Below are 27,065 nucleotides of genomic sequence, written 5' to 3'. Positions count from 1 at the left end.
CACCAGGCTGCACCTCAACACTGGGCATTACAATTCAACACGAGATTGGGTGGGGACACAGATCCAAACCATAATGATGTGACTGTGTGTGTGTGCCTGGGTTGGAGTGGATGCTCTAGATAGAGAGAAGAGCATATACTAAAACACTGAAGCAAGACAGAACTGTCTGAAGGATTGAAAGCCAATAAGCAACAGGAGGGCAGTTTAGAGCAAGACTGCAGAGGTAACTGTGCCCAGCCTGCGGTCAAGAGGCTGGTGTGTTTCTTTTGTTTTTCAGTGCAATAGGAATGGATCCACTCATGGATTTTCAATAATAAGTAAAATCAGATAAATACAGTGAAGGCATTCCTTCTTCCCGATTCCCACAGGCAGAACTTTGAAACAGCCAGAGGTGATGCGCAGGTAAGTGGGAATAATGATTAATCACTTGGTCTCTATGGTGAAAGGGGGGTCAAACTTTCCTCTCCACTTTTCTGCCCCCTCTCCCCGGTTTCTGACTTATATCCTCACTCTGGCGGACTGAAAAATCAACAGTTGATCACTTAAGCGGTGGATGTAGGAGGGACCTTTCATGAGAGAAACACTCTGCCCGTCTCTGCACCCCAGGAGAGTGATGTGCGTAGCTGGAGAGTAGAAGCAGCGCAGGCTTCCAGCTCCTCTCCTCCTCCCCCAGGGATCTACTTGCCCACGGATTTCTGGTCTGCTGTGGGTATAAGAAATCCCACCAGGAAGAATGTCACAATATCAAGTCCTTGCCTCACAGCAGGCATCAGGAATTTTCCATGCTGCCTGTCACTTGATGGGCCACCTAATTCTGGGGTGCAGGACGTTTGGCCAAATCCAAGCCAGTACCCTCCAATCAGCTTTTTATCAGTAACACAGATGGTATTTTAAGCTATCCCTACCAGATTTCTTTTTGTTCCTTTCAGTTGGGCTTGAATTTGGATGCAGAAAAATTTGTATTTATTGGGTCCCATAAAACCCCAAAAGGCCTTTTTTTCGCACATGGTTCAAGGACAAGTCTATTTACTGCCTTCATCGTACCACCTTCTGAGTTGGTTTTCCTGATCTTCGTGGATCCTGATATCTGCTAAGATACACTTAGCTTTGAAATCACTGAAATGACAATATATAAAGCTGATGCCTGTCAATATCAAACTTATGGGATCATTATGAGGATAAAATGAGTTAGTAGGCATGAATGGACTGTGAAATCTATTATTTTTTATTTTTTATTTTTTGAGACAGAGTCTCACTCTGCCGCCCAGGCTGGAGTGCAGTGGCAAGATCTTGGCTCACTGCAAGCTCCGCCTCCGGGGTTCACGTCATTCTCCTGCTTCAGCCTCCCCAGTAGCTGGAACTACAGGCACCCGCCACCACGCCTGGCTAATTTTTTATATTTTTAGTAGAGACGGGGTTTCACTGTGTTAACCAGGATGGTCTCGATCTCCTGACCTCGTGATCTGCCCGCCTCAGCCTCCCAAAGTGCTGGGATTACAAGAATGAGCCAACACGCCCGGCTGTGAAATCTATTATATATTAAATGATGAATCACAAAAATAAAAAAGACAGTCTTTTAAACATAAACTTTTTTCATAATAAAATACTACATCAATATATACACTGATTTCCTCAATTATGAGCTACAATGATCACTCATATTAATGCATCAAAGAACATTTTTGCTATTAAAATGAAAAAATAATTTCATTTGAAATGAAATGTAATTTGATTTCAAAATATTTCAAAAAAGAACAATTTACTTCATAAACAAATAATTTCCCTGTAGGAAGTGGTTAAAATATACATGATTAGATTAGGCTAAATGTTATCTTATTGCTGCTTCCCCAGTTATTTAAAATATATATCAATATCCAGTAATAAAAGATTAAAAACTAACCATTTCTCTGTTAATAAATGGTCAAGAGTATGGGTCATCAGGTAAGTTTATTTAGGTAATTTTAGAGTTTTTCTCTTTGTTTTGTTTTTGTCAATATCCAGCAAAAGAGAAATTAAACACTTCACATGATGTAGTAAAATTGTACTAGTTTTCTATTGCTGTGTAACAAATTTCCCATGAATGATCACTAACTGCTTAATGACAAAACACAGTTAGCAGTTTAAACAATATAGATGCTTTTTGATTTACGAAGAGAGTTGAAAATGCATTTAATACACCTCACCCACCTAACGCATAGCTTGGTTTAGCCCACCTTAAATATGCTCAGAACCCTTACATCAACCTACAGTTGGGCAAAATCATCTAACACAAAGCCTATTTTATAGTGTTGAGAGTCTATAAAATGCAAATGGGATTTCGGAAAATACCACTACAAGAATGATATTTTAATAACCCTCCCTGACCACTGTGCATTCACAGACAGCCTGTGGTCACTTGCATATCTACATTCTTTCCTAAGTTTTAAAAATCCTTTTCAAATGATTATATTAATATAAGGCTGAAATAAATGTCATTATGATGCCATCTAATAACATTTTCCCAGCTTCCTATGAATAATCACTAATTACTTAATGACAAAACATTTATCTAAGGAAATATCTACGAAGGCTGTCTAGCAAAGGTTTACTTTCTTGCTAAATGAAAGATTCTTAATGGGAAAGTCCTTAATGGAGAATTTCTAATTGCTAATTTCCAAAATGAATTAACTTTAAATCCTTGTTAAGGATAAATCTACCAGAGTTTCCTGACCTCCTAAAAAGGGCAATGTTACTTATTACCAAAATAAATGAAAACAAACCATACTTATCAATGAAGTATTTTATAGAATTACAAGCTTAATAACATTTAGTATTATGATTTTTCCTTGATCACTTATATCTTTTTTCCCAAATAAAAGTGCCTCCAAGATTTAACTACTAGAGTTAATATAGTTAGCTTAGAATCATTCATCTTACCTTGATGATAACCTAAAATTACATTCACTAAATGCACTAAATATTTTATATGCAAACAAAGGTTGATAACTCTAAAGGTCTTCTAAAAAATCAATATCATTAAAAATTAAAATGTCTCATTTTAACATACAGATATGACCCATGTATATTATTCTATACTCATGAACACTATAACTAAACTAATATTGCATATTATTTTTATAGAATGAATATAATAAGGAAAAAGCATAATAAGGTACTCTACTACACTGATTTAATAACCGTGTTCCTGACTGATTTAACGATTATGATGGCTAACAGGGAATATTTTAGAATCTTTATACTCAGCATCAGTTGTTAAAATGTCCTAAATATTACTTTATATTCAACAGATGTCTTCCCTGGAAATTGTGAAAATTTCTCTTACATCAAGTTTTAATTCTAAGAGTAGAATTGGATTTGTGAGATACTAGTAATTTGTGTTCTTTCTAACCCCAGCTGGGCAGATAAAACCAGGCTCAGCCTTATCTGAATTCAGATTAATTCTCTTGTCAACATTTTACTCTGGTCTTCTCGCTCTCTCTTTTAAATTTTTAATATTCTTTGGTGTCCTTATGCGTTCATCTTGTGATGTTTTACTGGCTTTCTCTCCTAATGTTACCTGGGCATTGTTGAATGTATCATTTGTAGTTAGTTTTACTATTTTCTATAGTGAAACATTAAAGCATGATGAGGTGTTGCAATGACAGTACATGTAAAATAATAAAGATGCCATTGATACACTGTTGAGGATCTGAGCAGAGAAAGCCATGCCAAACTTTGTTAATTTGAAAAATTATGGTTTTCCCTATATTCTGACTAATAACTGAATGGGTGATAGAAAAGCAATTACACTGAGTTTGGGTAAATAATTATATGGTGGTTGTTACAAGTTCAAAACTATGCAGATCTCTACAAATGCTCAAAACCTTATTTAACTTTACCATTTCAGCATCAAAGGGCTCAAAAGAGTTCTTTCATAGACATATTACTTCTTTGGGATGTTAATGTTCAAGAAAATACATTGGTTTATATATGAAAATAATAAAAAGAAATTGGTTTCCATTCTTTTGGATAAATACCTAAAAGTGGAATTGTTGGATCATAAGGAAGTTTGATTTTTAATTTTTAAAGGAATTTCCATACTGTTTTCCATAGTGGCTGCACCACTTTGCATTCTTATCAACAGTGCACAAGGGTTCCAGTTTCACCACATCCTCTCCAATATTTGTCATCTTTTGTTTTTTGATAATAGCCATCTTGACAGGTGTGAGGTAGTAGCTTATCATGGTTTCGATTTGCATTTCCCTGATGATTAGTGATGCTGAACACTTTGGCCATTGTATGTCTTCTTTGGAGAAATGTCTGTTCTGATGTTTTGTCCATTTTTAATCAGGTTATTTGTCTTTTTGCTCTTGAGTTACAGGAGTTCCTTATATATTTTGGAAATTAACCCCTTATCAGATATATAGTTTGCAAATATCTTCTCCCATTTCATGGGTTGCCTTTTCACTCTGCTGATTATTTTCTTTGCTGCAGAGAGGCTTTTTAGTATAATGTAGTCTCATTTGTCTATTTTTGCTTTGGTTGCCTGTGCTTTTGATATTCAAGAAATCATTGCCAAGATCAATGTCATGAAGCTTTTCCCCACGTTTTCTTCTAGAAGTTTTACAGTTTTACGCCTTATGTTTAGATCTTTAATCCATTTTGCATTCATTTTTATGTATGGTTTAAGATAAGGGTCCAAATTCATTCTTTTGCATGTGAAAATCCAGTTTTCCCAGCACCATCTGTTGAATAGACTATCTTTTCCTAATTTGATATTCTTAGCACCCTTGTCAAAGACCAGTTGATCACACATGCATGGATTTTTTTTCTGGGATCTCTATTCTATTCCAGTGGTCTATATGCCTTTCTTTATGCCAGTACCATACTGTTTAAATTAGGATAGCTTTGAAATATATTTCAAAATCAGGAAGCATGACGCCTCTAGCTTTGTTCTTCTTTCTCAAGACTGATTTGGCTGTTTTAGGTCTTTTGTGGTTCCACATGAATTTTTGGATTGTGTTTTCTATTTCTGTAAAAAATATAACATTGGAATTTTGATGGGAATTGCACTGAATCTATAGATCACTTTTGGTAGAATGTACATTTTATTAATACTAAGTCTTCCAATTGATGAACATGGGAGGTCTTCTCATTTGTTTGCGTCTTTAATTTTTTCATCAGTTGTTTTATAGTTGTCACTGTATAAGTCTTTCATCTTCTTGTTAAGTTTATTTCTAGATATTGCAGTCTTTTTGATGTTATTGAAAACGGGACTGTTTTCCTAATTTCCTTTTCAGATAGTTTGTTGTTTATCCGAAAGAATGGAAATCAGGAACTGGAAGAGATATCTGCACTTTCATGTTCATTGTAGCACTATTTATAGTAGTCAATCAAGATGTGGAAAAAACCTAAATGTCTACAGACAACAAATGAATAAAGAAAATGTATATCCATACAATAGAATATTATTTAACCTTAAACAAGAAAAAAATTCTGCAATGTGAGACAACGTGGATAAACCTTGAGGACATTATGCAAAGTGAAATAAGCCCAAAAGGACAAATATTGCATGCTTCCACTTATATGAGGTATCTACAGTAGGCAAACTCATTGAACAAAGAGTGGAATGGTAGTTACCAGGAGCTGAGGAAGTGAGAATGGGTGCTATTAAACAATGGACTTCACATTTCAATCAAGCAGGATGAGTAAGTTCTAGAGAGCTGCTGTACAACATTGTACCTATTGTTAATGATATCATATTGTACAATTAAAATCTGTTAAGAGGGTAGATCTTGTGTTAATTGTTCTTGAAATAAAATTTAAAATAAATAGAACATGAAATCTTGTATTTTAAAATCTTTCAAATCAGTAGGAATTAAAGCATACATTAATTTACAATTTACTGTTTCAAAACATATGGGATAATTACAAAAGTAAGAAATCAAACTCACGCACCTATGGTAATTACATCATTTATGTCATTCCGCGTTGAGAATAATGATCCAAAGTCTAACCAGCATCTTCCAATTAAGGCCTGGCATTTTCTGTAGGTTAGTGCCTTTGGGTATCTTGTCTTTTGATTCCATAAATGTTAGTGGTAGTTTTTCTTATTTTGTTAAAGACAGCACTAAAGAATCCTGATTACTCACTACCAATTAGCAACAGGTTCCTAACTGAAGCAAATGCCATGCTCAATGACCATATCTCACTAGAAAGGGCAGGGGATGGGCAGCTGCAGTGATGGCAGGAAAGGCTGTGCTGATCTCTGTGGGGAGCCCTTCTCCATCAGTGAAAGGGACTCAGCTGCTGGCACAACTTAATTTAATCCAAATTTATAATACCTCAAAGTTGTTTTACATGCTACATGACAAGAGTATAAAGTAGACATATGTCACTTTACAGTCAAACTGTTTACAAAATTAATTCACCCATATTTCATAAATAATGCACATCATTCATTCCAGATAAAGTCTGTCCTTGCTCAGCATGTGCTGGGCTGTGGGTGGCTTCTTGTCACTCCCAGGCCCTTCCATGGGCCTCCTACCCAGGACACTGCCTCTCTTAACCTTCTGCATAACTGACAGTCCTACAGCAGGCTGATGCAGGGCTCTCTATTCAGTTGTCTCTGGCAAATCCCATGGTTTATAATTTGAGGACTTTAACACTGCTTCAGTCTCCAAAAAATGTTAAAATATTTTACATTTAGATATTAAAATGTGTATGATGTGCAAAAACATGCATCCTGTTAGTTGTGCTACTTTCATGAAGTAACATTGTCCAATGGAACTAAGTACTATTGTGATGCTGCAGAAATAGTGATTTTATAAATTTTAACTAAGAAATCACAACTTAAATTGGATTAATTTGAATATATTTATATAATTGTTCATATATTTATATGTAATTTATAACAGCTTATAATATATTATATATCTATATTGATTACATTCATATTAATGTATCAAATATGCTAACACCATTTCAAACTATATTTTGATTTGATTGGTATTTTACCTCTTTGCATATGTAAAAACATAAATATTTATTTATGATGTCCATAAAATAAATAATGTATCTACTGGCTAGAACTATAGTGGGGTAGAAACAGTTGCATAGAAAGTGAAGAAGAATAATAATAGAAGGTGTTTCAGAATGAATGACTTCAAGCATTGTTCTCAGAAAGAGCCTGTGCAGAGGTGGAGGTTGCAGCGAGCCAAGATTGCGCCACTGCACTCCAGCCTGGGCAACAGAGCGAGACTCCGTCTCAAAAAAAAAAAAAGGAAAGAAAGAAAGAGGAGAAAGAAGGGAAAGAAGGGAAAGAAGAGAAAGAAAGGAAAGAAAGGAAAGAAAGGAAAGAAAGAAAAGAAAGAAAGAGCCTGTGCATGTATCACACCTTGAGATACATGTAAGCAACAGACTGACCTGCCTGCGATGTTCTCTGCAATATTTTTATCTCACTGTAGCTATCTTGTAAAATTAAGACATTCTACATTTAGCATTTTTTCAAAAGTACACAAAATATTATCTAAGAATACAAAATTATATAGCTGTCTTTAAAACATAAGTATGTTTAAAATAGAATATGAATTCCTTAGGATTGATGTTTTAATTACTAAATCTGTTGCTGAATGCTGAAGTGTGTACATGAATTTACTGTATATCAGCATAGGGTTTTTAAAAAATGAAAGTGTAACTTGATTACCATTGTAAATAAAAAAGTTTTTAAATGAGTGTCATTTAAATATTTATGAATTAATGAAATTAAGAAAATGATTTATACCATTTTACAAACTGAATTAAATAATCAGCAAATACTCCTGACTCAATCAACCACAAACTAAAGACTATTACAATATTCCCACTATGTCGAGATGACTAATGAAAAAAATTACAGCAAAAACACACAAAACCAACACACTATAGTTCACAATGAGGTTTAAGGAAAAGGGAAAAATGTAAATGCTACATATATATTTTGCTCCTGAAATTCAGAGCCAGAAAGCAAAGAAATGAATGTTAATTATATTAAAGGAAACTCCTATCAATACAATATAGACGAAGTGATACAGTGAACAAAACAAGAACATGCTTACCAGAAAATAATGATACTTACTGGAGAAAACCACATCACTTTAAGAATCCAAATTGTAAGAGCTAAATTCACAACGAGGATGATGAGTAAAAGAAGAACAAACAAGTAGAGGCAGCGCTTTCTCCAGCCATAAATGCCAATTTTGTAGACATACTGATTCTCTGGCCTCTCTATGCGGGTGCCTTCTGTGGCTGTAGTGTACTGCTCACGCACCATCTGCCACGGGGTGTGTTCACGAGAGGAGAGAGAAAGAGACAGAGAGGGAATGAGGGAGGCAATTTGTTTGTTAATACTGATTTACTATGAGCCTGAAAACATATTTTCCATCCCAGTCATAGATTTCCAAAATTAATGATTTTTAAAAAGATAATTAAGTATTATTTTGAAACATGTCACTGTGTTTCAATCACAGGGAGATATTTAATCTGCCATTTAAAATATTTTATATATGATAAACATTTGAAATCTAGTGACCACACTTTCAAATGTCAATAAATTCAGATGTTAATAAATTCTCTGTATCTATCTATCAGAATTCTTCAGGGTTAAACTTGGAATTGAAACATTAACCTAAAATAATCAAGTTACCAAGTTCTACAAAGGTTAATTGGGAAGAAAATCAAACTGGTATGTCTATCTTTAAAAAGGAATCCACAGCCAGGCGCAGTGGCTCACGCCTGTAATTCCAGCACTTTGGGAGGCTGAGGCGGGCGGATCACGAGGTCAGGAGATCGAGACCATCCTGGCTAACACGGAGAAACCCTGTCTCTACTAAAAATACAAAAAATTAGCCAGGCGTGGTGGTGGGCGCCTGTAGTCCCAGCTATTCAGGAGACTGAGGCAGGAGAATCGCTTGAACCCAGGAGATGGAGGTTGCAGTGAGCCGAATCGCGCCACTGCACTCCAGTCTGGAAGACAGAGTGAGACTCCATCTCAAAAAAAGAAAAAGAAAAAAAGAAAATTTAAAAAATTATTCATTTTTCCCTTTATACAAATAACAGAAGCACTTTTTAGCTATGAAGTTAAAATTGGAGATTATGACTTTCCTGATTGTAAATGTAGTAAAAAGATGAATCAGAATATAAATACTCTTCTCTGGGATTTTTTGTGCAAAAGTCACACATTTATTTTTAGGAGTGATTTGAAGTTGTCCTTATTAAAAGTAAGTTACGGTCTAAAACAAATCTTTAAATCTCCTTCCAATTTAACAATAGGCATTTTCACATATTCTGATTATCTACAATGAGGCTATTCATCACATAGTATTTTCAAATATCCAAGACTGACAGCCAACATTATTCAACCCCTAAATGTTTAATGATTTCGTAAGGGCATTATTCATTGACTCATTTCTTTGAACTCCTCCAGTCTTCCTTATATTAGAACCAGTGGCTCGAGCCAAAATACCAGATGTATCCCTGATTGTTCTCTCTTCCCTCAAGCCCCACATCAGCAAGTCCTATCAATTCTACCTTCCATATATATCTGAAATCTGTCTACATCTCTACATTTCCATTGCTACCACACTAGTTTAGGTTACTCTGAATGCTCACAACTACACTGCTGAAAAATCCACTTTCATTCTTTCCCTTCTTGAAAACCATTCCCCACCCAGCAGTCAATGTGTAAAATGTCAGTAAGCTCCTGTCACTCTATTTTTCCAAACCTTCTGATGGCTTTTCGCCACAGTGACAATGTCCAAACGCCTCTACCACCTACAAGACCCTACATGAGCCGGACTTTGCTGATGTCTTTGGCTTCATCTACTACCAGTGTGTCCTTTGCTCACAAGACTGAAGCAAAGAGTAGATACTCTTCAACAGACCAGGCTAATTCTCACCCCAGGACCTTTGTCCTGGACTTGGTCTGCCCCTGCTGGTCCTGCTCATCTTTCAGTAGCAGCACACATGCCATCTCATCAAAGAAGCCTCCCTCTCTGGACATGCAGTCACTCTCAACCTCTTCCCTCTATTACATTTATTTCAAAGTGCTTATCATCTGAAATAATGGCTCCAGAATTTCTATAAAGGACAGACTAGGAGAGTGCAATTGGATGGGGGAAGGCTGGCCAGGGAGTCTGAACCAAAAGCAAGCACAGTACTTACAATATTGCTACAGAAGAATACAACTAGCAAAGTTTTCTAAGAACACACGTGAGTATATTTCTATTTCCACATATTCCTAGTCCTATATATATAGTTTCCTATTGTTGCTGTAGCAAATTATCAGAAACCTAGTGGCTTAACACAATTTTATCTTATAGTTGTGGAGGTCAAAAAATAGGTATTAATGAAAGCATGGGCAAGGCTGTGTTTTTCTGGAGGGTGGAGGGGAGACGTTGCTTGCCTTTTCCAGCTTCTAGAAGCTGCCCACGTTCCTTGCTCCAGCCTCTCCTTCCATCATCACACATCCTCCTCTGGCTCCAATGCCTCTGTCTGCCCCTCACAGGGACCCCTGTGATAGCACTGGGCCTGCCTGGATAACCCAGGATGGTCTTTCCCTCTCGAGGGCCTGAGCATAACCACACCTGCAGAGCCTCCTCCTCTTCCACGTAAGGTGACCTCTTCACAGGTTCCAGAGGTTATTAGAACACGAATGTCTCTGGGGGCCATTATTCTGTCTACTAGATAATGCTTTTGTTCACCCTTACATAACATTGAGAAAACTTCAGTATCCATTTAAAACAATTTTGTCGTGGTTTGCTGGAGAGCTGACAGCAATCCTGTTACAAGGCCAGCTCTTAGGTCCCCTAAATCAACACCTCTGCTATCGTCTTTCACCTGGGTCACTGCAACAGCCACCTGACTATCCGCTGCTTGTGGCTCTAAATCTCCTACAGTCCATTTCTAACATCGAGGCCGGAGTGGTCCCTCCAAAACATGCATGACTCACGCCTCAACTCTGCCACAAACCTTGCTGTGGCTTCCCATTTCACTCAGAGTAAAAACCAAACTCCTCACCCCGACAGACATGGTTCCCTGCCTTCATCCAGTCCCTCTCGCCCTGACTCCTCCTGCTCCAGGAACAGTGGTCTTACTCGGCCAGGAGTCCCCCAAGTGTGACGCCACCTCAGGGACTCCACAGTTCTAATTCCCTCTACTTGGAAGGTCTCCTGATGCCTGCATGGCTCCTCTCAACTCTCTGTTCAAAGATTGCTTATCAATGATCTTCCTGAACATCCTATTTAAATAATAGGCCCCAGCAACACCACCACAGAGCTCCCTGTGCTCCTCTGACATTTTTTCTTCTGTAGCACTTAACTCCCCAGGCATACTACATCTTTTACCTACGTATTTTATTGTAAATTCTCACCCTCCACCTATAAGCCCTGAGAGGGTGAGGTTTTCAACTACTTTGTTATTTTGTTTTACTCTCAGCCCCTAGAACAGCAGCCAACATGTAGTATGTGCTTAATAAACATTTGCTGAATTAACTACATACAAATATTGAAAGGAAAAATTCCCAGTTTTTTTTGTTTGTTTGTTTTTTGAAACAGATTCTTGCTCTGTTGCCAGGCTGGACTGCAGTGGCGCGATCTCAGCTCACTGCAACCTCCACCTCCAGGGTTCAAGTGAGTCTCCTGCCTCAGTCTTCCGAGCAGCTGGGATTACAGGCACATGCCACCACACCCAGCTAATTTTTGTATTTTTAGTAGAGACAGGGTTTCACCGTGTTGGCCAGGCTGGTCTTGAACTCCTGACCTCAGGTAATCCACCCGCCTCAGCCTCCCAAAGTGCTGGGATTACAAGCATGTGCCACCACGCCCAGCCAACCCAGCCATTTTTATTTAAGCATACAACAAGCAATAAAATAGGTTGAGTGTTACTTCAGAATGTCCTCAACTTTTTATAATGAGTTAATCTGAAGCCTGTGCATAAACAGGGTACGTTTAGTGTGATTAGTTGTTTAGGACTCGGAAGAAGACTCAGCAAGATCTCCTTCAGTCTAGTGAGGCTTGCCCAAAAATGGGTGGCCTGGGGAATGTGCTGTCTTTGGCTCTTTGGCTCTTGAGTCCCCCCACATCTGCCCACCTGCCCTGCTGACAGCTTGAGTAAGAAGCTGGACCCCACATCCTCGGAAGAAAATACTGACTACACACTGGTTTTTGGAAGCTGGCGACCTGCTTTCTAGTCCTCCCATATTTGAGCTGTATTTACCAATTTTTTTTTTAAAGTTTGCCAGCTGTAATTTTTTTATATCGTTTTATGACAGTCTTCTTTAATGTTTTGAAAGTGCCATCTACCAGTGTTCACTGCATTGTATAAAAAAGTCCTTTTACTCTAGATAAGCATGAGTTAAATCACTAGGTGAAACACTCAATTTAAATATTTCTCTAAAAAGTTGATTTTGTTGTTTATATTTCTCACAACTCACAAATGGCTTTCATTTTTATTAGACACTATATTAAATTTTTGCCAGGAGAGACTTTCAGAGGCTATCTGGTTCAAACAGCTTCCTTTAGGTATTTACTCAAATTAGGCTTGAGAAGAATATCAATGCTTCAGCACTTGGAGGTCAGGCAACTGCATTAGTGGTACTCATGTTGGCAAGAAATTGCACTGGAATAACACACAGCACTTTGTGGTCTTCTTATAAACCCTTTACAAAACATAATTAGTGAAATAAGTATATTAGAACTTAAAATCTATATTCCAAGATAAATAATTCTAATTTTTAATGTATCATGAACAAAATTTATTTTCATAGACTCGTTCATTAAAACAAATTTTGTCAATAAAAATTACATTATTTCTCCTGCTAACCAGCCTTCAAAGTATGTTGGTGCTATACTTAATTTTTTTTTTTTTTGAGACAGAGTCTCACTCACTCTGTTGCCCAGGCTGGAGTGCAGTGGCACGATCACGGCTCACTACAACCTCCACCTCCTGGGTTCAAGCGATTCTCCTGCCTCAGCCTCCTGAGTAGCTGGGATTACAGGTGTGTGCCACCACACCCGGCTAATTTTTTGTATTTTTTAAACATTTTATTATTATTATACTTTAAGTTTTAGGGTACATGTGCACAACGTGCAGGTTTGTTACATATGTATACATGTGCCATGTTAGTGTGCTGCGCCCATTAACTCGTCATTTAGCATTAGGTATATCTCCTAATGCTATCCCTCCCCCTTCCCCCTACCCCACAACAGTCCCCAGTGTGTGATGTTCCCCTTCCTGTGTCCATGTGTTCTCATTGTTCAATTCCCACCTATGAGTGAGAACATGTGGTATTTGGTTTTTTGTCCTTACAATAGTTTGCTGAGAATGATGGTTTCCAGCTTTATCCATGTCCCTAATTTTTTGTATTTTTAATAGAGACGGGGTTTCACCACGTTTGTCAGGATGGTCTTGATCTCCTGACCTCGTGATCTGCCTGTCTCGGCCTCCCAAAGTGCTGGGATGATAGGTATGAGCCACCGCGCCCGGCCATGCTATACTTAATTTTGATTGATTTTCAATGCATCTCTCAGGTATAGTTTTCAATCCTTTAATGGATAGGGCTCCAGATGTGAAGCACTATACTTGTTTTGGTGTAAATATCTGCTTTTATACGCTTCTGAATTCATGATCCCCAGTTTGTTATTTAAAACAAAATGACCTTAAGGACAGATAATCTGTCTTCTACATTATGTGATTCTTGTCATAGCATATAATATAGTGAATCGAACATAGTGTCTACTAGGTAAATGTCGCTAAATGACATTCTTCATTTCAACCAACATTTATTGTCATGCCTAGTTTGGGTAGGCCATTATCAAGAGACTGAGACACAAAGATGATAAATGCAAGGATAATGCCCAAAACGAGTTAATATCATATGATTTTTGAAAAGGCGAGTTTGAGAAATAACAAAACAGACCTTTTAGAAATGACATTTAATTCTATCTAAGAACTCAAAGAATGAGTTATAATAGTTTAAAATTATCTGTCTGATACTGACTTTGGTATGCCACTTTTGGTTTCAATGTTTTTCTGGTACAAATTTCCACCACTTTGCTTTCAACAGTTCATTCAGCAAGTATCTACAAAGCTTTTTTTACTGTTACGTCTTTTTTTTTCCATTGGGATTTTTAAAAGTTTCTTTACTTTTAGTGTTTTCCAGTTTCAGAATGATTTCATTTCATAAATTTGAATTAATTTATTCTGTTCATGAGTCAGTGTCTGTTTTCAATTGAACTTGTCTTCAGTTATAGAAAACTCTTGGCAATTGCTTCTTTAACCATTGTCTTTCCTATATTTTCTCTAGTTACTTCCACTGGGGCTTCAATAAGATATATTTAGACCTCCTCATTCACCAGTCATGTTTTTTAAACCTAGCTTTGTATTTCCACAGCTTTATTACTCTGTGGCGTTTTCTAAGATCTACCTTCCAATATACTAATTCTCATGCAGCTGTATGCAATCTGTCAGATAGAGAGTAAACCACCTTTCTAATCTTCATGGGAGATTCAACTGAGTGTTAGGGATGGCACTCTACATGCCTTGAGTAAGGTCCTTTCTGGCCACAGAGCTTGCTGATTAGGGGCTTAGCAAACCTCTTATAGCACTTATAATGTCAGTCTGAAAACTCCTGAACAATTACTTTCCACAGTTTCAAAAACCGTCTTTCATAAGCCATGTCACCTAGCTCTAATATCCAGACAGGTAATTTTTTACTACGTAACAAGCACCATCATGGTGCATCGTCCCTCCAAATGACAAGGTAACCCATGTGAGAAGTCAATTACAATGATGTGACTAGGTAACCGTGACCAGTATCAGTTATGTGCACATAATAGGCAATCAGTAAGTGCTTGTTGAACACATGAATGCATAAGGAGTGGGACTTACCCTACAGGTTGTGATGATACAGCTTTGTGCTACAGTAACAAAAAAAAAATGAGCTAGTGACAAATAATTGACAAGTAAAAGAAAATGGAGAGTCTAGAAACAAGCCCATACACACAGATCGTAATAAGGCAACGAAAAGTGAGAACTAAGAGGCATCCAGTCTATACAAGTTGCTCTTCCAGGAGGCCAGCTGGCAGGGAAGGAGCAAGCTAGTGGGCTGGTTAAATTCAGGCTGCCTATGTTATGCTAGTATTGAGAATGATTGCATGGGTTTTACTTCTATTTTCCTTTAAACTTCCAAGAAGCATCTCATCTCACGTTAATTAATGGCCGTAATTCTCAGTGTGTTTTCTGCCTCACTGTTTGCATCGTAACTTACATCATTCTGAAAGAGCTCCAACATTTCGGAAAGGAGGAGTGGAGAGGTTCCTGCCCTAGGAGATGTGTGGCACAAAGAACACCATGGCAGATAAATTGGGAGAAGTATTTGCCTTAAAGATAGGACAAGGTTAATATCCTTAAAATATAAATAATCTCAACTAAGCAAAAACAGAAAAAAATCCAATAAAACTCAAGCAATGAATACACGTATACATCAAAGAAATACACATGACGAATGAACATACCAAAAATGTTCAGCTTCACCCTGAATTAAAGAAATGCCAATAAACACCAACGTTGCAACAGTCTTCAAAGATTAAGGGAAATTTAAAAACTGGTAATAGATAATATTGGCCAGGTGTTTGAAAAAGAGACATGCTGCTCCTCTGATGAAGAAAGTGAAAGTTAACATAAACCCCCCAAAAGATATTGGGCACTAAGTATCAAGAACATCAAACAAACAATAGTAATTCCAATTCTAGTAACTTACCCAAAGGAAACAACTAGAAACGAAAACTAGAATTTGTGCCTAAAGATCTTTAATTTACTATTATCTGTACTGGGGCAAAACTGGACATTAAACGAAGGATTAAAATTGGAGTAATTAATTCATCAAATTACTACAGTATTACAAAATTAGTATTTTGGGTATGTGAAATATGTTTGAAAAACATATAATAACCTAGGGAAATTCTAGTGATATAATGTTAAATGAAAAGTTAGAATATATACATATTAAAATATACACCCATAGGAAAAATACTGTAAGGAAACTAAAAAATTATTAATAATTTCCTCCTATAGTTCACCTTTTTTCATTTAAAATAGTATTTCCCAAATTTCTTTTGTATTTTTTTGATTTATAGAATTGATATATGTATATTTGTTTTGTAATAGTAAAGTTAATAAATTTACCATACTCATCCCAACTTCATTACTATATTTAGGATGACCAAATAATTTCAAGAATAGTTCTCCTTTATCTTTTAGTCAAATTGCTCAGCACAGCACACTAAATATAGCAAAACAGATGGACCATAATTATCAATTTCATCAAAAGTTATAATCAGCATAATTCTCGAATTCATACATACCCGTATTATACACACACACACATCTAGATTAAAAGGTCGTCAAATCATTCTCTCTTCTTTACAATAGGATTGACTTTTAAAATCAAATGGCAAACTCTGCCATTTTAAAACGTTCCCTACAAAATACACCAAACCAACAGAATAAATGCCCTTTAAGTATCTAACAGACCTGAAAAAAGAGAAAACAACAACAGCAACAACAACAACAACAACAAAAAACACCTTTATTCAAACGAGCAAGTGACTAAAAGGGGAAAAAAAAAACAAGCTCAAACCCACAGGCATACAAATGTTAGCTTATAAAACTGGTCTTGTTTTGATTTTTACTTCAGCTATAGGCTCATTTTAAAACACAGTGTTATATTTACACAGGTAGGCAATTCAGACAAACTTTTCTCACTGCTCTGTCCTGGGTTTTATTAGGTGCTCTCAGAAATCTAAAGCTTTTATGGTGTCATTAGGTAGTACTTGACTAAGGAATAATACCAACATCCAGAAACATTAACAAGTTAGCAGAAACAAGACACAGAATGGCAATACAGCAAGACCAGCACTTACGGATACCTAGCCTCTTAACCAAGACCAGTTGTTATTTGGTACCAAATTTCCTCCAGCTCTTGGCATGATTTATACCTACCATCAATCTCTGACTTAGTGCTCACATAGCTAATGGTTAAGTTAGTAGTTGGCTGCAATGAAAGCTGAGTTAATGTTCACAAAGAACTATATGGAGGAACTGTTGGAAGCTCAGCTGCAACCCTGTGTCTACTTCAGTATCCTATTACAGTGGGCACCTACTGTTTTCTTCTGTGTCCTATTACAGTCGATGTCTACTTTTTTCTTCTGTATCCTGTTATAGTGGGCACCTACTGTTTTCTTGTCTGTCCCTAGAACACTCCTCAGCTCCCCGTGGTTGTGGTCCAGCTATCAGTCATGTGGGCACATGTCCAGTAACACAGGTGTGTATGTGGTACATGCTGACCAATCAGGGTATATCATCAGTCCAGACATGGTGAATACCATTAGGAAGTCATGGGACACAAGCAAGCCAGTGTCAGTTGTCCCAGAATTAATATGAATGCTCCAAGAGAGAAGCTGGCCTCCGCTATCGGAAGTTAACGGACCTAACACTGCACTGCCAATATTCATCCCTCTGCCACTTGGAGAGAGCTTGCCAGAGAAGAAATCAGGAAGAATGAAGAAAGAGGGAGAGAGTGTGAGAGTAGGGGTGAAATCCTAACATCATTTGAGATCCCAAATTCAGCACTGTCTAATTTATTTTATGAATTAGTAAGTTTCATCTTCACTTGAACTTCTTTGACTTGGGTTTCTGTCACTTGCACCCGAAACAGTCCTGGATAATACACATAGCAAGAGACATAAAGGCAGGATGGCTTATGATGGTAAACCATGGAGTAAGAATACCTTCTACCAATATGGTAAGGAATGCTTGCAACTATTTTTGACCTATTTTCCTTCTGCACCAAACAGGTCCTTCTAAAGAACAGGCAAATCTTTAGATAGAAGGATGTATTTCCAGAAGTTATTTTGCCGTATTTAGCTTTGGCTAATATCAATCAGAGGGATCACATAACCTCCTTGCTTCCAAATCCAATATTCACTTTCCTATTTTATTTCCCTCACTTTTAAAAATTTATTTCACTCTTCATTTTATTTGAAATGGTTGGCTATTTCCTCCTTGAAAACACTTTTTTCTTGTTTTCTTAAAATCAGTATTCTCCTACTTTTACCCTCTACCTTTCTAGACTTTAATTCTCAGGCCCTTCCATAATCTTCTCTTTTTCTCTGGCCTCTAAATGGTGGATTTTGCCTGAACTGTTCTGGGACCATCTCTTCTCTTCCTTTAATCTTTCAAGGTAATCCTATTCATTATCATGTCTTTAAATACTATTTACAGGCTGATGGTTCCCAAATTCATATCTCTACCTAAAATATCTCTGAACTCTCTACTCTACTCTGATAATTGCCTGTTTGACATCTCCACTTGGTATTTCAAACTGAACTTGTTAAAAAGTAATTTAATTTTCAATAACTTTCCCCTCACATCCCGAATATCCCCCCTTCCCTTCTCTATTCCCATCTCAGTCCATGGCATCGGCCATTCCCAGTTGATCATCTCAGAAGCATGAGTGCCATCACAATCTCTCTCTCTGCCACCTCACGTCTACTTCATCAGCAAGCCCTGCCTGCCACATCCTGAGGACAGCTGTGCTCATCCTGGCCTCCCCCTGCTCCACTCCAACACTGACGGCGCAGCCTCTTCAGGGTCTCCTCCACCCACTCTGCCTCTCTTAATCCAATCTCCACATGGCACCCAACAAGAGGACCATTTCTGCCCTGTTTAAAGTCACTCCTAGCTACCCACCGCATGTCAGATGAAACTTCACTCCATCTGGTCCAGCCAGCCTCTCCAGTTCCATCTCATCTCACTGTGCCCTTCTCAGAAGCACCAGCCTTTCCATCCCTCAAATGAAATAGGCTTTCTCCTATCTTATAGTCTTTGCACACGTTGTTCCCACTGCCGGGAAAACTGGTCCATACCACGTAGCCACCACTCTGTCTTCCTGACCTCAGCCTTCCATAAACACCTGCTTTTGTCCCTTTTATCCTGTACAATCTGCAACTGTGTCCTGTTTGTTTCCTCCAAAGTTCCTTTTAGGACATAATGATGCATTTATTTGTTTACTTTTTATTGCCTGGTCCTCATTAGACTCACCTCCAGGAAGACAGGAAGGGTGTCTGTTTGCTTATTATATAACTGGCACCTAAAGCAGGGTCTGGCACATAGTAACAGCTCAGTTATACGTATTTGTTAAAGGCAGGCAGAATAAAGTATATCCTCATCTACAACGTATTGGTCAAATAGATTTCTGTGTTTAGGATATAGCATTACAATTAAAAACCTAAATTATTCTATCTTTACTCATAGTTCATACATCTCTCATAACTGTTCTTTAATAAAGACCCTACCAGCCAGGCGCCGTGGCTCACGCCTGTAATCCCAGCACTTCGGGAGGCTGAGGCAGGTGGATCACCTGAGGTCAGAAGTTCGAGACCAGCCTGGCCAACATGGTGAAAACCTGTCTCTACTAAAAATACAAAAAAATTAGCTGGGAGTGGTGGCAGGCGCCTGTAATCCCAGCTACTCCGGAGGCTGAGGGAGGGAAATCATTTAAACTCCGGAGGTGGAGGTTGCAGTGAGCCGAGATCGCACCATTGCACTCCAGCCTGAGCAACAAGAGTAAGACTCTGAGACTACGTCTCAAAAATAAAATAAAATAAAACAAAACAAAATGAATAAAATAAATAAAGACCCTACCAACTTCAATAGAAACTCCATGAACAGCTGGGAAAAGAATCGAATGAAGGGGAAAATGATAGATGTACATATTATTACTTCCAGGCCCTTTAACTTCTGTAATAGTATGATTGATGCATATGCCATGACTCATAGGCTGAAACTTCCTTCACTTTTTTTTTTTTGAGACGCAGTCTCGCTCTGTTGCCCAGGCTGGAGTGCAGTGGCGTGATCTCAGCTCACTGCAAACTCCGCCTCCCGGGTTCATGCCATTCTCCAGCCTCAGCCTCCTGAGTAGCTGGGACTACAGGCACCTGCCACCTCGCCCGGCTTATTTTTTGTATTTTTTAGTAGAGACGGGGTTTCACCGTGTTAGCCAGGATGGTCTGGATCTCCTGACCTTGTGATCCGCCCACCTCAGCCCCCCAAAGTGCTGGGATTACAGGCATGAGCCACTGCGCCCGGCCGCAACTTCCCTCATTTTACATCTCAGTGGCTGAGTACACTACTCTGTTTTCTAGTATATATGTTAACTACTCTGTTTTCTAGCATATATGTCTTTGAATAGTGTATTTTAGGGCTTGAGGTCACATAAAATTCTACCTTCATATGATGGATGTGTTGGATCGGGAAGGAAGAAGTATCTGAAAAGCATTATTCCTACTTTTTGCTTTTCAAATATACTAGCTGAGGCCATTTCCCTTTTGCTATCATATAAACCAGACTGAATGTCAAAGACAAACCCTATTTAGCTCTACAAGGATAATTTTATGATGATCAACTCTGCCAAGCGATCAGCTCAAATGGCGGGCTTCTCCTCACAGCTTGGGACTGCCGGTCAGCACAGGTCTAGGATGCATCCTAACATTTGGTGGAATACATTTGTATTGCTCTACAGCAGGGCTCTGTGGTTTTGACATCTGGTCTTGGGCCAAGCAGTGGTCCATGGAGTCATCTTTCTTTCTGACCCCTGCACCCGATACCTCGACAACTGAAGTTCTCCTTGCTGTCTCTCCTCTTCCTTTCCTTCTTCAGACTGGCATTCCCTCCTTCAACTCTACTCCAGTCTGAGGTCTTACTAAAGCTCTCGGGAAGATGGTGTAGAAGATTTATTCATAGTTTCTGAAACTAAGACCTCCAAACAAAGTGGCAGATTAAAGGCATGCTATTATTTTGGCCATAAAAATATAATTGGAATTACTATGGTTGATCTCTGCTTTTAAAATACACAAATTGATTTCGATGTCAAATGAAGAAGATGATTTATGTCTTGATTTAATACGTAACTTTTTAGTAGACTATATATATATGTAGTTTTTAAAGTTTCTGTTGATTTTGTGTTCTGTTATCCAGAAAGTATTTGCAAATTACTCAGCAAGTACCTGCAAACATGTGGCATGTTTGATTGCACAGTATTTTCTGAAGGTTATTATCAACAGAAAAGTTTCACCAAATATAGTTTTCAATGATTCAAAAAACTCTTTAACACAAGAGGATTTTACAGGGCCGTTTATTAGCATTTTCCTAATATTGTGGGTGATATAATAGTTTTCTTCGAAGTCCTGTGATGCTGTGAATGAGGCTTGCAATTGTGAATCTGACTTCTTAAAGTTTATCTGACTCCTGTACCCGCTGGCTGTCTTCCTCACAACAGGTGGATTGTAAATACAGTGGGTCAATTACAAGAATTTAATGTCATGAGAATTATAAGTTTCATAAAGGTTATCATGCCTCACTTACTGTAATTATTTCAAACAAAGCCATTTTATTATGGCCGGACATATAACTTTCATAACCAATCCAGTTAACTTTGTAATTGTGATGCACCTCCAATATATGCAGGTAGCGTATGTGTCTGGAGGCCTATGTTTTCTTAAAATTTATCCCCAAAGCTCCAAATGGAAAACACAATGCTCCCAGAATAATATTTAGCATAGAGAAGTCATTATACTTGCTATTACTGCATAGCATGTATAAAATTTATGGTTTTGGAATCCAGACAATCTTAATATTTCAAAGATGATATATTTATAGAATATGATGATACTACATCCATCTTGACAAAGTTCTAGAAATTATTACTACAGACATTACTCATATCAAGTCAGAAGAACTCTATAATACCATATATTATTATTATCAACCAATCAAGACTCTCAAATACCAATTTACTAAAATTATTATATAATTGATCTATATAATGTTCATGTACTTTCCACACATAATCATACAAAAATATTTTAAATAGAGCCATTATACTAAAATTATTTTCAGTATTGATTCCCCTCATGTATTAAACACTTAAACATTTTATATTTTTATTCTTTTAAAACAGTTTGATAGCAGAATATTTAATCACACTAACAATGACCTCTAAGTTGTCTGTGTTGAGACTAAAGGGGTAATTATTTAGTTGTCCTTTGACACGTCCCTTTGAGCATAACCACTATTTAAGGTAGACTTTGTGCATGTCTGAGCCTGAAGGAGGGGGCAGGGGGGTAAAGGGGTAGGGTAGGGGAGCTCAGTTCTGCTGATAGCTTTAACCTATTTCTCTAATTCTGAAACCAAGAAAATTACTCTTAAGTTCAAGTCTTTCTCTCTTGTCTCTTATCTTATTCAACATCCTCCCAAGTTGCATCTATCTTCCCATACTATTTGCCCCACCTCCATGAAAGCAAGGTGATAGTTTTCTCTGTTAAGCCCTTTTTGAGGCCAGTCACAGTGTCCAGAAATCCTACCAATATCTGTTGACTGAATGCATGAATATAATGTAACAATGAAATCTCTACTTCAACTATTTTTAATTGTTGTTCTACAGGATTACATGTTGGTCATATCTACAGAAATAATACAAGTAGGGAAAGAAAATTATTTTCCAAAAAAATTTCAGGAGCCAGGCGCAGTGGCTGAAAAAAATTACAGGCATGAGCCAGGCACAGTGGCTCACGCCTGTAATTCCAGCACTTTGGAGGCCGAGGCAGGTGGATTGCCTGAGCTCAGGAGTTCGACACCAGCCTGGGCAACACAGTGAAGCCCCATCTCTACTAAAAATACAAAAAATAGCTGGGCGTGGCGGTGTGCACCTATAGTCCCAGCTACTCAGGAGGCTGAGGCAGGAAAATTGCTTGAACCCAGGAGGCAGAGGTTGCAGTGAGCTGAGATCGTGCCACTGCACTCCAGCCTGGATGACAGAGGGTTTGGAACCACCAAACGGTCATTTCCCTGGTCAACAAATATGTAAGTGGAAAGGGAATATTTGATAGTTGGCAGAACTGCCACATGGGGAGTTTCTGTCCCTGTGCAGTGAGAGCTATTATAGTGGGGAAAGCCAAAAGTCCTTAAACGGCCTGTCATCCCTCCACATCCCAGGAAGAATGGCAGAGATTAGTGCCTCTCTTAAAGAACATAAGGTTAGTGATCTCCACCATATTCCCATTTAATTCACCAATCTGGCCTCTAGAAAACCAGAGGTATCGTAAAGAATGAAAGTGGTCTGCCTCAAAGCCAGCTGCACAGCTCCTGTGCCGGGGGAGGCATCCTTGTTCCTGTAGATTAGCATGGCACCAGGCATGTGTGCCATTGAACTGGCACAGGCATCTTCCTCCCATTTATCTCACATAGAGGAACTGAAGAGCTTCATAGGCCCATGGGTTAGGCTGCAGTATTTACTTGCCCCATTCCTATGGCCAGAAGGGATCTAAGCCATTTTGGACAATCTCAGAACAGCATTTGTCCACTAGCTTCATGATACCATGTGGACTGGACTAGATGAGTGAATGCAACAAATATGTTAAAAGCCTTCTTAGGCCGGGCATGGTGGCTCACATCTATAATCCCAGCACTTTGGGAGGCAGAGGCAGGCGGATTGCTTGAGGTCAGGAATTCATGACCAGCCTGACCAACATGGTGAATACCTGTCTCTAAAAAAAAAAAAAATTAGCAGGCAGGCGCCTGTAATCCCAACTACTCCAGAGACTGAGGCAGGAGAATAGCTTGAACCTGGGAGGTGGAGGTTGCAGTGAGCCGAGATTGCTCCATTGCACTCCAGCCTGGGAGACAGAGCAAGACTCTGCCTCAAAAAAAAAAAAAAAAAAAAAAGCCGTAGTAGAAGACGTGTCCAGAGGGTGAGAGAGAAATCCTACCAAGATCTGAACCTGCCACCTTAGTGTTTTTTAGGATCTAGTGTTCTAGGGCATGCAGGGAAATCCCCTGCAAAGTAAGGAAAAATGATGCCTCTTAGACCACTGCAGGTTCTGGCCTTGGAAAAATTAACCCACTTACAGAATGACAGCTTTAGCGTGGCCAGAACAGGGCTCTGCATCAGGCCTGCATATACTGCAGGCTGGACCTGCTGGTGCCCCTGTGGGGTTAGATGCATCCTTGATGGAAAGGAGGTAATGTGGCATTCATGGCAAGCTGCAGTGGAAGAATCACAGCACAGGCCTCCAGGAGTTTGGAATCAGGCCATGCCATCTGCAGCAGAGAACCATATGCCGTTTGTAAAACACTCTACTGGGTGTTGGTGGAAGACAGAGCACATGGTCATGGGACAGCATAATCCCATGCACAGAATTTCACATCATGACCTGAGCTCTGTGAGATGCACCAAGGCGTCAGGTGAGGAGACAGCAGCAATCACTGTTAAGTCAGAAGTGGGGCACCAGGGACGAGGCAGGCAGAGGGGACATGTGCAAGGGACCCAGAGTCCCGGTCACCCACCACTAATGCACCTCTCCTGGCCACACAGGGGTGACCCTTATGGCCAGCCTTCCAGGGAGGAAACAGGCCACATTTGGTAGGCCTCTGTGGGTGCAATCCACAGAAGGCCGGCTGCCACACTGCAATGGGTGGCCCTGAAAGATTGTGGTGAGAGAAAACCTCCTCACTTACAAAGCTGCAGGCAGCGCACCTGTGTATCCACTTCTTGTGGAAACAGAAATCACCTGAGGCTGAGGTTAGACTATATATGGTCTCATGGATGGTGGTGAATGGCTTGGGTGGAAGGGAAGTTTGGAATAGGGAGGACAGAAAAGTCTGAGGAAGAGGCTTGTGGATGGACCTACTGGCACCAAGGAGGAAGATCTTTTACCACGTTAACAGCCTCCAAGCCGTCCACTGTAGAAGGGGCACCATAGTGAGAGTGGCTCACCCAGTTGACACAGCTGGCCCACCGCCATCCACTCCAGGGCTCCCACAATGGGGTCATATACAGAGTAGCCCAGAGCGGTGGCAGGGAGGGAGGCCATGCATGGGCCCAATAGCTAGGCCTCCTCTTGGCAAGGCTGATCCAGCCACTGCCCCTGCTGAATGTCTAAACTGTCCACAGCAGACACTGATGCTGAACCTGGATACAGCAGCATCCCTCAATAAGACCAAGCAGCCACTCGGTGGCCAGGGGGTTACATCATCTTGACGGGAACTGACAGGTAGGCCGGGGTGGGTTTTTCTTTTCTACCTGCAGGGCCTTGGCCAGCATCACTGTCCAAGAACTTACAGAATGTGTGATCCACTGATGTGGAATCCCACAGGAGATGCCAACAAGCCAAATGACCCACCTTATGGCAAAGGTGGAGGGGTGCTAGGTACATGAGCCCGGGATCCCCTGTTCTTGCCACCTTCTGTATTTCCGGCAGCTTCTGGTCTGACAGGGTGATAGAACAATCTTTTAAAGCTGCCGTTGAGGCCCCTGATCCCCTGTGAGGATGCGGGATACTTCAGAATGCAGTTCTGTACATCCAAAATCAACAATGGTGCTCCATCCCCAGTGGATAGGATATATCCCTCGGGAAACCAATGGTGAGCGTAGAAGTGGTCATGTTTGCCAGCTGGGAAGTATGTGCCTCCCATCCCCATTACCACGGGATCTGTGGATCTGGAAGTCTGCTCCCAGCAGGGAGTGCTTCTACCAGAGGACGCAACGTGAGTCCCAGTCATCTTCAAGCTGCTGCAATCACTTCACCTCCTCATGTCGGATACCACTGGTGAGGGCACGATGCACCATTCTGACAAGAATTGTCCGGGAAGAATACGTTTGTCACCCAGGTGGACCAGCAAGGTATTTGCTGGTATTCCTCTGGCCATTTTGAGAGCAAATTCTCAGCCATGTGTGAACCACAAGTGCGTTGGGACTGGTTAGGGGTTGGTGACCAAGGCTAAGACCCTTCAGAGTTGAATGTCAGGGTCACCGCAAGGCTACTCAGACCAGCCAGGGTGTTAGATGAGAATGAAGCAAATGCTGTATGGGTAGATGAAGGTGGTGGGAGGGAAAAAGGATGGATAAGTATCAGCTGTAGTCATGAGACCTTCTGCATAAGGGGAGGCTCTAGCTCCTGTCATTAATATTCCCTCAGTGTTCCCCCAGGAAAAGAGATCAATCAAACCCTTGGAGGAGCTGTTCCCAAATTAGGTAAACAAAGCAAGAGGATCTGAGTGATGCGAGGGGTGGACTCATCCTATGTCACCCCTGTCACCCTTCAGAACTAAGACACTCCTTCCTTCAGCTGTAGGAGTGATGGCTGATAATGAGAATGACTTCAGACTGCACTAAGCTGCCCCGCCCATGGCTGTGTTTCCCCATGAGAGGCACACTCCTACGTTTTATCAGTGCACTGGGTGAAAGCCCGGCCCCTCCCTGGATTTGGGAACAGCCCTGCAAGCCTCTAGCCCTGTAGCAGCTACAGTACTATTCGACATCTCCTTCTGCCCACTTTGCCACCTTTGCTGTCCTACAGGGATTTTTTTTTTTTTTTCAAGATGGGTTCCAATACATGGCACGCATATCTCCAGCTTGGAGTCTGTTTCCCAGGGAACCTGTCTAAGCAATTGCTGTTGGAAAAATTGGAATTTAAAAGTGATTGGGGGCCGGACGCAGTGGCTTACGCCTGTAATCCCAGCACTTTAGGAGGCCAAGGCGAGCAGATCACGAGGTCAGGAGATCGAGACCGTTCTGGCCAACATGGTGAAACCCCGTCTCTACTAAAAATATAAAAATAAGCCAGGCATGGTGGCAGTTGCCTGTAGTCTCAGCTACTCTGGAGACTGAGGCAGGAGAACTGCTTGAACCCAGAAGGCGGAGGGTGTAGTGAGCCAAGATCCCGCCATTGCACTCCAGCCTGTGATCAGGTATGCTGATGGAATTCTCAGAATACTATTCAACTTTATCTATGTGAAAGTTGTCAGGATCACTAACGTTAAGAAAACTCTGACAAACAGAACCAGGGAAGGCCATAAAGAGAATTTTTTTATGCTTGTATGCTGATAACAAAAATTATCACAAAAGATTGCAAAAACCACAACCTTAAATACTTCTGCGAGGACATCTGCCTGCAATCTCATACTGGTGTTACTCTTGTTCAATTGATCTTTGT

At 39.7% G+C, this 27,065-nt stretch overlaps 1 protein-coding gene across 2 annotated transcripts in view; it reads right to left on the bottom strand.

The window, feature by feature from the left end:
* The window catches only part of SGCG (sarcoglycan gamma), a 172,636-nt gene that overhangs the window by 120,619 nt on the left and 24,952 nt on the right, over nucleotides 1-27,065 (bottom strand). For both annotated transcript variants that reach the window (XM_063714856.1, XM_063714857.1), the window contains exon 2: nucleotides 8,096-8,290. In XM_063714856.1, coding sequence (XP_063570926.1) covers nucleotides 8,096-8,290 — 195 coding nt within the window. The remainder of the gene's footprint in view (nucleotides 1-8,095; nucleotides 8,291-27,065) is intronic.

This window comes from Pongo abelii, chromosome 14 (genome assembly GCF_028885655.2).
Source record: "Pongo abelii isolate AG06213 chromosome 14, NHGRI_mPonAbe1-v2.0_pri, whole genome shotgun sequence".
NCBI classification, from domain to species: domain Eukaryota; kingdom Metazoa; phylum Chordata; class Mammalia; order Primates; family Hominidae; genus Pongo; species Pongo abelii.
This window is presented reverse-complemented; position numbering and strand designations above follow the sequence as displayed.